Source organism: Pelodiscus sinensis, chromosome 8 (assembly GCF_052426305.1).
Source record: "Pelodiscus sinensis isolate ZL-2025 chromosome 8, ASM5242630v1, whole genome shotgun sequence".
In the NCBI taxonomy this organism is placed as follows: Eukaryota; Metazoa; Chordata; order Testudines; family Trionychidae; genus Pelodiscus; species Pelodiscus sinensis.
In genome coordinates this window covers 2,290,708-2,300,767 of record NC_143059.1, presented here as the reverse complement: position 1 = coordinate 2,300,767, position 10,060 = coordinate 2,290,708, and the positions used below count along the sequence as shown (strand labels likewise).

The 10,060-nt window shown below is 47.5% G+C and overlaps 1 protein-coding gene across 2 annotated transcripts; it reads left to right on the top strand.

The window, feature by feature from the left end:
- Positions 1-286: 286 nt before the first annotated feature.
- On the top strand, positions 287-8,958 carry BLOC1S2 (biogenesis of lysosomal organelles complex 1 subunit 2). 2 transcript variants are annotated; one of them, XM_075934606.2, is made up of 5 exons: positions 287-450; positions 4,079-4,195; positions 5,826-5,945; positions 7,334-7,438; positions 8,300-8,958. In XM_075934606.2, exons 1-5 carry the CDS (start codon positions 393-395, stop codon positions 8,329-8,331), a joined length of 432 nt encoding a protein of 143 aa, XP_075790721.1. In that variant the 5' UTR covers positions 287-392; the 3' UTR covers positions 8,332-8,958. The 2 variants fall into 2 exon arrangements, with proteins under 2 accessions (XP_075790721.1, XP_089636131.1); XM_089780005.1 differs by lacking the exon at positions 287-450 and adding an exon at positions 1,149-1,310.
- Positions 8,959-10,060: the final 1,102 nt, after the last annotated feature.

Below are 10,060 nucleotides of genomic sequence, written 5' to 3'. Positions count from 1 at the left end.
GCGGGCGATGACACTTTGGGGTGTAAATAGCGCAGAGATAAGGAAGCGAAATTGGTTGTCTCCAGATGCCAGTGGTGTGGCGGTGCCTAGGGCGCTGGGCGGGCGCACCCCGCGATGCAGAGCCCCGGCCGGGTGCGCTCCAATGCTGGACTGCGCGGGGCAGGGAGCTGGGGGACGCCAAGGGGCAGTAGCACACCCGCCCCGCACGGGGGCGCTCGCCACCGGCCTCCGCTCCTCGCAGAAGCCGGGCGCCACACGCCTCGCAGTCGCGCGACGAGCTGCCAGGGCCCGCGCCTGCGCAGTAAGGGGCATGGGCTGGGCGCGCGCTCGGCGAGGGCGGGGGAACGCGGAAACGGCCGGGTCTGGTCCTACTGGAGGGGGGGTCGGTCGCCATGGCAACCGCCACCGCCGCCGAGGGGCCGCCGGAGGCCCGGGTGCAAGGAGCCAAGCGTAAGGGGGGCCGGGGGAGCGCGGCCGGGGGGGCAGGGAGTGGGGGGCGCGGGCGGGGCCGGGGGGCGCGGCCGGGGGGGCAGGGAGTGGGGGGGCTGGGGGGGCAGGGAGTGGGGGGCGCGGGCGGGGCCGGGGGGCGCGGCTGGGGGGCAGGGAGTGGGGGGCGCGGGCGGGGCCGGGGGCGCGGCTGGGGGGCAGGGAGTGGGGGGGCGGGGCGGGGCCGGGGGGCGCGGCTGGGGGGGCAGGGAGTGGGGGGCGCGGGCGGGGCCGGGGGGCGCGGCTGGGGGGGCAGGGAGTGGGGGGGCGGGGGGGGCCGGGGCGGGGCCGGGGGGCGCGGCTGGGGGGCAGGGAGTGTGGGGGCGGGGCGGGGCCGGGGGGCGCGGCTGGGGGGCAGGGAGTGGGGGGCGCGGGCGGGGCCGGGGGCGTGGCCTGGGGGGCAGGGAGTGGGGGGCGCGGGCGGGGCCGGGGGGCGCGGCTGGGGGGCAGGGAGTGGGGGGGGCGGGGCGGGGCCGCGGGGCGCGGCTGGGGGGCAGGGAGTGGGGGGGCCGGGGCGAAGGGGGCTCCAGCCCAGGGAAGCTGGCGTGTTAGTCTCTGGCCCCACAGACCAAGTGGCCCCGCTCCTGGGCCAAGGCGCCTGGCTGGGGGGCGGGAGGGGCTCCCCGAGCCTGTGGGTTGTGCTGTCTGGGATGTTACATTGCAATTAATCAGCTAATCCAGTAGTTGAGGGAATTTCCGTCGATTGGGCGATAAGGGGGCGCTCGCTGCCCCGCTGCATCTCCCCTTTGAAATGCACAGGGGCCACCGCAGGCTCTTGTATGTTTCCAAGGCAGAGGAGCCGCAGTTGGGACCAGCAGGAGCAGGTAGTGTCACAACTGTTTGAGTCCCCACTTGTGCCCTTTTTCCACTGTGCCTCTGCCTCCCCTGCCCCCTGCGGACACGGTGCTGGGGGGAACCAGCTCTTAAGCCGACTTCCCCCAGCGCTGGCTCATTCTCTCCCTCCCTCCCCTTGCTGCCTCTCTCTGATAGAGGCAGCAAGTGGGGGGGAGCCACGAGTTGAGTTCCTACTTGACCAACCTGTAGTCAAGTAGTCGCTGACATCCCTACTCCTATCAAGCTCTCCCCACCTAGCTATGTTGCGATAGTTCTTTGCAGAAGGAACTGATGCTTACTGACTACCTACAGAGCAGAAACAAGGAGGAATTCTGTGGCACCTTAGAGACTAAGAGGTTTCTTAGGGCGTATGCTTTCATGGGCAAAACCTGCTTCATCAGATGAAGTCAGAGTGGAAGTGGGTCATTCACAGCATTTGGTCTGGAGCTGTGAATATTCAGAGAAAGAAATTGCCTTTGTACTTTGTTAACCAGTAGAGATCCTTATTCAGTCTTAAGATGATAGTGTTAAATTTGCAAATGAATTCCAGTTCATCTGTCTCCCTTTGTAACTGGTTTTTGAAATTCTTTTGTTGAAGGATAGCTACTTTCAAATCCATGACTGAATGTCCAGGGAAGTTAGTGTTCCCTTAATACAGGTTTATGTGTGTTACCATTCCTGATGTCTGATTAGTGTCCATTTATCCTTTGGCGCAGAGACACTCTAGTTTGGCCTGTGTACATGGCAGCCAGGCATTGCTGGCACTTGATGGCATGGCACATTAGTGAATGTGCAGGTGGATGAGCCCCTGATGGTGTGGCTTATGTAGTTATGTTCTGTGATGGTGTCGCTTGTATAGATGTGTGGACAGAGTAGTCAGTGGGATTTGTTGCAGTGGTAGGTTCTTGGGTAAGTGTATCTGTGGTGTAGTGTGAGACTGCTGATGAGTATTTGCTTCAGGTTGGGGGTTGTCTGTAGGTGAGGACTAGCTTGTTTGCCACAGGCTGTGAGAAGGAGGGATCATTTTCCAGGACAAGTTGTAGATTGTCAATGATGCCCTGAAGCGGTTTTACTTGGGAACTGTAGGTGACAACCAGTAGTGCTCTGTTATTTTCCTTATTGGGCCTGTTCTGATGCAGGTGACGTCTGGATACTAATCTGGCTCTGTCAATCTGTTTCTTCACTTCCCCAGGTGGAGAGTCAAGTTTGAAGAATGCCCCATAAAGATCTTGTAGGTGTTTGCCTCTGTCTGAGGGATTGGAGTAAATCCGGTTGTATCTTAGGGCTTGGCTGTAGACAGTGGATAGTGTGATGTGTCCTGCATCTGACAAAGTGGGTCTTTGCCCACGAAAGCTTATGCTCCAATACATCTGTTAGTGCCACAGGACTCTTTGTCGCTTGTCCTGGATGGAAACTAGAGGCATGTAGGTAAGAATAGCAGTGAGTAGGCTTCTGGTATAGGGTGGTGTTTATGTGATCATCATTTTTTTTGTACTATAGTGAACAGGAAGTAGATCTCTTGTGTGGATTGTTCCAGGCCGAGGTTGATAGTGGGGTGGAAATTGTTGAAATCCCTGTGGAATTCTTCAAGGGTCTCCATCCTGTGGGTCCATGTGATAAAGATGTCCTCGTTATAGCATAAGTAGAGGAAAGGTGCTAGGGGACAAGAGCTGAGAAAATATAGTTCAAGGTTAGCCATAAAAATGTTGGCATATTGCGAGTCTCCTTAGCAGTGCTGCTCACATGAAGGTTTAAATTGTCCCCATATCAGAAATGGTTGAGGGTGAGGACAAAGTCACACAGCTCTGCCACCAGGTTATAGTAGCCTCATTGGAGATACTGTTCATGACAGCTTGTAGTCGTGGAATATTGGCGTAAAGAGCTTCTACATCCCTATACTCCTGCGTCTGTAACTCCCACTCCAATTCATATGATGAAGTGGGTTTTATCCATGAAAGGAGATGCCCTAATAAATCTGCTGGTCTCTAAGTACCACAGGACTCCTCGATGTTTTTGCAGATACAGACTAAAATGGGTATCCCTCTGAGACTTATATAACAGACAAATTATCATCACGCTGTGCCAAGCACAGAGTAAGTCCAGTTCCCTGCTCCAACATGCCTGATCCTGCAGGATGCCAAGCTCTCCCAGGGAGTTGCTAAATGCTTTCAGTTCCTAGTGAAGTCAGTTGGAGGTATGAGTTCTTGGGCATCTCTCAGGATTGAGCCCTGTGAAGAAAAGACAAGCAAATACAGTACAGAATAGTAATACACAGGCGAAGCAGTGGAGAAGAACAGGAAGAAAGGGATTTGAAGGAGAAGCAAAAGTGTAGTGGACATAACTGGGGGACTGTTGCAGCACCTTCTGAAAGGTGCAGAGGAAATAGTTCTCAATCAGTGATCAAAGATGGAAAAAATAAATGACAGGAGGTACAGCCAACAGAAGTGGTTGAACTCAAAGAACTTTCTTGAACTCATTTTCGTCACATCATCCAATCTTTACCAAGATTAATTTTTGCCTTAGTAATAATAGGCCCACCCCTGAAATAGATAAAATATGTATTGATTTAAAATCAAGCTGTTAAATGAACTTTATGCTGTTTTACAGATAATTTTATGGGTTATTTGTCTATTAATCTAAAATCTGTTGAAAATCAATGTAACAAAAAGATCTGTACTGTTTTTACAATCTTGTGCATATTTCAGTTTTTGACTGACTTTTCCTTACATCTTGTGTTGTTCATTTATAACACGATTAGAGGATCCTGCTGTGGAGACGGCAGAGGAAGCTAAGGAACCAGCAGAAGCAGATATCAATGAGCTTTGCAAGGATATGTTCAGCAAAATGGCCACTTACTTAACAGGTGAACTGACAGGTAAGTCCAGCTGTGGAACTAACTGGCTAGCATGGAGGTAAACTGTTCAAAAAAGAATTGTGCTTTTGCTTTTTGTTTTAGGGCTTGTCTTTACAGGAACACTCAGGAAAATTAATCTAAATTATTTAAAAGTGTGAATTAAAAGTGGGTTAGTTAAACTGCATTCAGCCTCATGTGTGGGAAAAATTAAAGTGACCTTAATATAATTTAGCAGTGGTATTATCTACAGAAGTAAGTAGGTCTTAGCAAGTAAGGTTGTGACTCTATCTTGCACTAGCCTGTGCCAGTCTAACTGTCCATGTCCAAACTGCTGATGTGCATTAATAGTTTGTTAATGTGCTTTGAGCTAGCCCTGTTTCAAAGAGGACTAAGTATTCTAGTGAACTGTTAACTCATGTTATCTGTCAGCAGGTCACATGGACAGTTAGATGGCTGTCACTTGGATCATGCATTGAGGTAGAAAGTCTGAGCATCTGAATGTAAAGCTAAAGAAGTCCCCAGATTAACATGACTTAATCTTTCAAAAAGTTTTTGGTATGGTAATGAATCAAGCTAACTATTTCATCTTCTGAGAGCTAGTCTATACGGTTTGTAGCAAGTTGAGATGTAAATCTATTTCACTTTTGCTTGCCATGCACTAAATGCCTATGTGGACTCTGCTGCCATGTGCTAAAAGTTCCCTAGTGTGCTTTAATCTACTCCCTAACTCTGTAAGGCTGCGTGTAGACTGCATCCCTCTGACCGGACTTCATTTGCATACTCACGTTCCTACGCTGTGCGGGTCAGGATCAGTGTCAAAAGTGAAAGTCAAGTGTAGCCGCAGTTCTGCCGACAGCACAGAGCTTTTTTGGCAGATCCTGTACTCACTCGCGGGCTCATTTGCACTTCCAAAGTGCTTGATTTGCATCCCTCTGTCGGCAGAGAGATTCAGTCTAGACACAGCCTAAGTGTCTACACTAAAGTATAGCTCTGGCTGATGTAACTGGCCCACTTCTTCGACTTAACTCCACCTGCACAAGAAGCATAGTGCTTAGATTAATGTTGTTAGGCCGATCAGTGTCAGTGTAGACATGGCATTGCTTATATTGACTGTTGCTGCTTTTCAGAAGCCATCCCACAATGTCCCAAACTGACAGTCTAGTCAGTACAAGCACTCCTGGTGAGGATGTGCACGGCTAACACAAGGAGCACAAGAAAAACTTAAAAAACAACCTATAGCCTAGCAGCACCTTAAAGACTAACAAAACATATAGATGGGATCATGAGCTTTTGTGGGCAAAACCCACTTCTTCAGATGACAAGGAACATAGTGTGGACATTCAAAAGCAATGTAATTACTGTGGTAGCTATATGTTGACATAAGTTAGAGCAAGTCTATACTACCATATTACGTTGACCTAAGTGTTCGGATAGACAAGCCCCAGGTGAGGCGGGAACAGACACAGAACAAGGGTGACCTATAAACATCCTATTGCTTCCTCATAACTGTACCAAAGCTGACTTTGGAACTGAGCTGGGCTGCCATTCTCATGTGACCAGTGACTCTTCAGCTCAGAGCAGCATGCACATAGATTCTAAATTCTGCTAGTAGTTTTAATAAAGATGTACATATTTTCTATGTTTTCTAAAGCCACCAGTGAAGACTACAAACTTCTGGAAAACATGAACAAGCTGACTAGCTTGAAATATCTGGAAATGAAAGATATTGCCGTAAACATTAGTCGAAACCTGAAAGACCTAAATCAAAAGTGTAAGTAAAAACAAATCAGGAATGACTATAGTAAGTAAATGTTAGACAGTAAATGAAGCATCTAGGGGCCTATAGTTCAAACTCCCATTAATGTCTGAAGGAGAGAGACTCTATAAAGGTTGTGTGTGCCTAGAATATGTGATAAGTCCTAGAATAAGTTTCATTTGAAGTTGATGGTTAAATGAATGGAGCTCTCTGAATAGTACTAATCCTCTTCCCTTTGCTTTTGTGTGGGAGATGAAGGATGGTTTTGTGATTAACTAACAGAAGTGGAGCCAGGAAACCTAGATTGCGTTCCCAGCTCTGTCAGAGTCCCTCTGTGGCATTGGGCCAAATTAGTGTCTGATCCAACTCAAGATTTCACAGACTTTGATCGCTGTTCTCATCTGTACATTGGGGCAATAATATTTACATCAATGGGACATAGGGATAAAAAGATTTAATCCACTGAAATATTTTGCCCTTCTTCAGTATTATTTTCCCAACTAGTTATTTCAGCTACTTAGTTTATGCATAAGATACGGTAAAGGAAAAAAAATGTAAGGGTGTGTGTGGGGGGGGGGGGGAGAGAGAGAGAGAGAGAGAGATATTAAATAGTGATTTCTCACCTAAAGGAAACCATATTATAGCCATATTGATGCTTTGTATCACCATTGTGAATACCTTGGCCCAGGATATGTGCTTATCTACCTTTCAAGAGCCCTAATAATGTTTTTTTATTGAGTAGCTGTAAGAGTGAATGTTTCTTTCTAAGGTTTGGATGGCTTTTTAGGAAGCACTTTAATGGGTCTTCAAAATCCGTATTGGTGTAACACTTGGTAATGTACCTCCTATCACAGATATGGGTTATGTTAATGAAATGTACAGGTGAGCTTGTTTTCCAACCTTCTAAAATAGCTTTGCAATTCAACATCAGTGAAGATGATGAATCAGTCCTGCTAGATTGCTGCTGAAAGATGGAGATTTCAAGGATCTATGTGTAAAGTGCATGATAAAAATTGTGCACTTGTCTGTCTTTGTATACCATTTATAAAACGACATACTGTAGTTCTTACAAAGCCTATAATTAAATTGGTTTTACTTTCATTCATGTAACTGAGCTACATACTTAATCTGCTGAAAGCAAATAAACTAGAAACAGAAAATTTGAAGAGAAGATACTTACATTGATTTAATTCCATTTTTTTTTGTTGTAGTTTGGTGTATAGTTTCAATTTTGTATTATACTTACAACTTGATCTCCAGACACTTGTTCTTTTTGTCATCTGTAAAATATTCTGCCAAACCACCTTCTGAGAAGCTCTTGGTTTTAGGTCTGAACTGTTCCCTCTGTGACCAGTAAGTGAATGAGTAAGAATGGATTGATCTGGTTTCTTTCCCTTTTTAAGATGCTGGTCTTCAGCCATATCTGGAACAAATCAACCTGATAGAAGAGCAGGTGGCAGCTCTTGAGCAGGCAGCCTACAAGCTGGATGCCTATTCGAAAAAACTGGGTAACCATTTTCCAGTGTTGTTACTGTTGAGCAGGATAGCCTGGTATACAAGGTAGCTGGAAGAAGCCAGGCGTCCTTTTCATAGAGGGTTTCACTGGTCCATGTGGGAACTCTGAAGATGCAGTATGTGAGTAGGGATGTGAATGGTTAATTGGTTTACCGGTGGGGCTGAAGCAGGGAGAGGCTGAAGCAGCTCCCTGCCTGCCACAGGCAGGGGATTGTTCCAGCCCTGTGGGAGGCCCGCTGCAGACAGGGGCTGCTCTGGCCGGGCTGGAGCCCTTGCCTGCAGAGAGAAGGGTTTGCTCCAGCCCAGGGGCAGGCAGGAGGGCCATTGCACATACCCGCACCCCACTCACCCTCCCCTTGAACCAGTTAAACAAGGAATAGGATTGTATGTCCCTATCTGTGAGTGTCCTCCTTTCAGGAAGCTGGGTAATAGATGTATACTGGGAACAGCAAGAAGCATATAGTAACTTGGGTATATTAAAAGTAGCAGGCCTTATGTCAAGGCTTACTGAAGTGTGGGTATTGTTGCAATGTAATTATTAACACCACCTGATTCTGTAAGGCACCAAAGTGATCAGGTATCTGGTGCCTAAAGATGCAGATAAAAATTCCACCAGATATCCAAGGAGAGTATGTGCATAAATCCCTTTGATTTCCATAGGAGCGATCCACCTAGTGGTTCATTTTAAAAGCACCCGCTTGCAACGATAAGTGCCTAAATACCTTTGAAAAACTGTCTGAAGTGCCTCTTGTGACTCTGAAGTCAAGGGGAGTCTAGAATACGCAACAGTTTACAGGGTTGGATCTGTTAGTTCTCCTCTCAGTTCGAATAACCATTCTCTCTTTCTTCTGCAGAAGCCAAGTACAAAAAACTAGAGAAACGATGAAATTTCTACAACAAAAGGACGCTTTTTCCTAAAATACAAAAATTGGGTCATGACTCAGGTGGACTTGTCATATTCCTAAGGTTTGAACTGCACCAAATGTACAAGTTGTTATTGTGGAACACTGAAGTAGCCAGGGGATGCCTTGGCAAAGTATTTACGTATAGCAGATGTCAGACTAGTAATGTTGCTGTGTGTCTATTCCTTCTGAGGCTAGGAAACCTTCCCGTTTCTCAGGAAATTGCTTTTTTACTGCCGCTGTTATTGAGCTACATTCAGAAGCTGAAATCTACACTGAGCTCTGGAGAGTTGCCATAAGACAGTGTTCAAATGTAATATGTCCTGAGTTCTATATGACCTATGGCCTTGTAGAAAACTTCCCCCGTAGTCTACCAATGCATTCTGCTCTACAGCTGCAGGACCTGTATTTCCCCTGTTCCACTGCTTCCTTTTCCTCACTTAGAGCCCTACGTCTATCAGAAATACTCTTTCCATCTGTACTGTCTAAAGATCGGTTTTCAGAGGTATGAGCAATGGACCCTCTTACATTTGTCTTGGTACCCAGGTTGCCTGTTGAAATGGGAAGAATAGTTATGATAGCTCTACAATAAAACTTTTCTCCCCTGCAAATGTCGTTTGCTTCTGAAAACTAGTTTCTCATGCTTCATGTAAGTTTGCTCTTTTAAATGAACGGAGCAGAAACATTTAGTAGTCCTTTTGCATATTTAGAGATGACAGGAGAAGATAGTGTTGACGACTAATTCTGTACCTTGATGAAATTCCGGAGAAGTGGAGTAAGCTACATTTGGAAAAAGGCACTTATTCTGGAACAGGTTGTTGACAGTTTATCCCAGAACAACCCTATGTATAGAGAAGTCTTAAGTAAATATGTAGTAGGCTAGGATCTTGCAGTGTGAAGCAAGTGACGAGTCATAATCCATTCATTGAGACAGTATCTTGTGTAAATGAGTTACATGGGCCTCCCTGCAAGGGATGGTACTTCATATTGATCTGCCTTTTTGTTATCTAAAAGAAAACTCTCAATGAATGGGACGCCAGGCATAGTTAAGGTGTCACTGCAGCCTATTGTAGGCACAGCGTAGGAGCCAAAGGCTCAGTATCTGAAGGGAAGTGGTTACATTTGTGACAATGGGCTATGACTAATACAAGCAAAAGACATCTCTGTTCCCGGCACTGTTCATTCCTGGGTTTCAGTGAGGTGATACTGGAGGGCAGACAGCTTCAGCAATGGTGGACTTACAGCCTTGTGTGCAGGCTCTAGAGGGGCAGAGCCACTCGCACCTGTCCTGTCCCTGCTGGTAACATTGCTCCACCCCACCATGTCAACATCTCCTCCTCCTCCTCCCACCCGCTAGCATCTTGTGGAAGTTTGAGGCTTGGGTGCCGCTCGTCCTTCCTTCACCTCCCCCGCCCAGCTCCCATGCTCCTCTTCTTTCTACCCAGCTCCCCCAGGCATCTGCTCTCTCCCAGTTCTGAAAATGCTACGTAACACCCGTTTCTGCCCCTTCCCCGGCTAAGGGAGTCCAGGCGCTGATTCCATTAATGTGACTTCGTTCCCGAGGTCTTTGGGTATTAAGTGTCGCTCCGCACATTGGTCTCATCCAGACTGGTCGCTCTTCTAACCCTGGCACCACACCAACCAAACGGCACAGGCCAGAGCCATTGGCTCTTGTTTGATGATGGTCAGAGCCAGGGGTGCTTACACTTTCTC

Excerpts from the sequence above, each read along its gene's own strand:
- BLOC1S2 (XM_089780005.1), top strand. The coding sequence starts at position 1,238 with ATGCACAGGGGCCACCGCAGGCTCTTGTATGTTTCCAAGGCAGAGGAG. Across the intron at positions 1,311-4,078 it reads GTTGGGACCAGCAGGAGCAG|AGGATCCTGCTGTGGAGACG; the intron begins GTAGTGTCACAA and ends TAACACGATTAG. Across the intron at positions 7,439-8,299 it reads TGCCTATTCGAAAAAACTGG|AAGCCAAGTACAAAAAACTA; the intron begins GTAACCATTTTC and ends TTTCTTCTGCAG.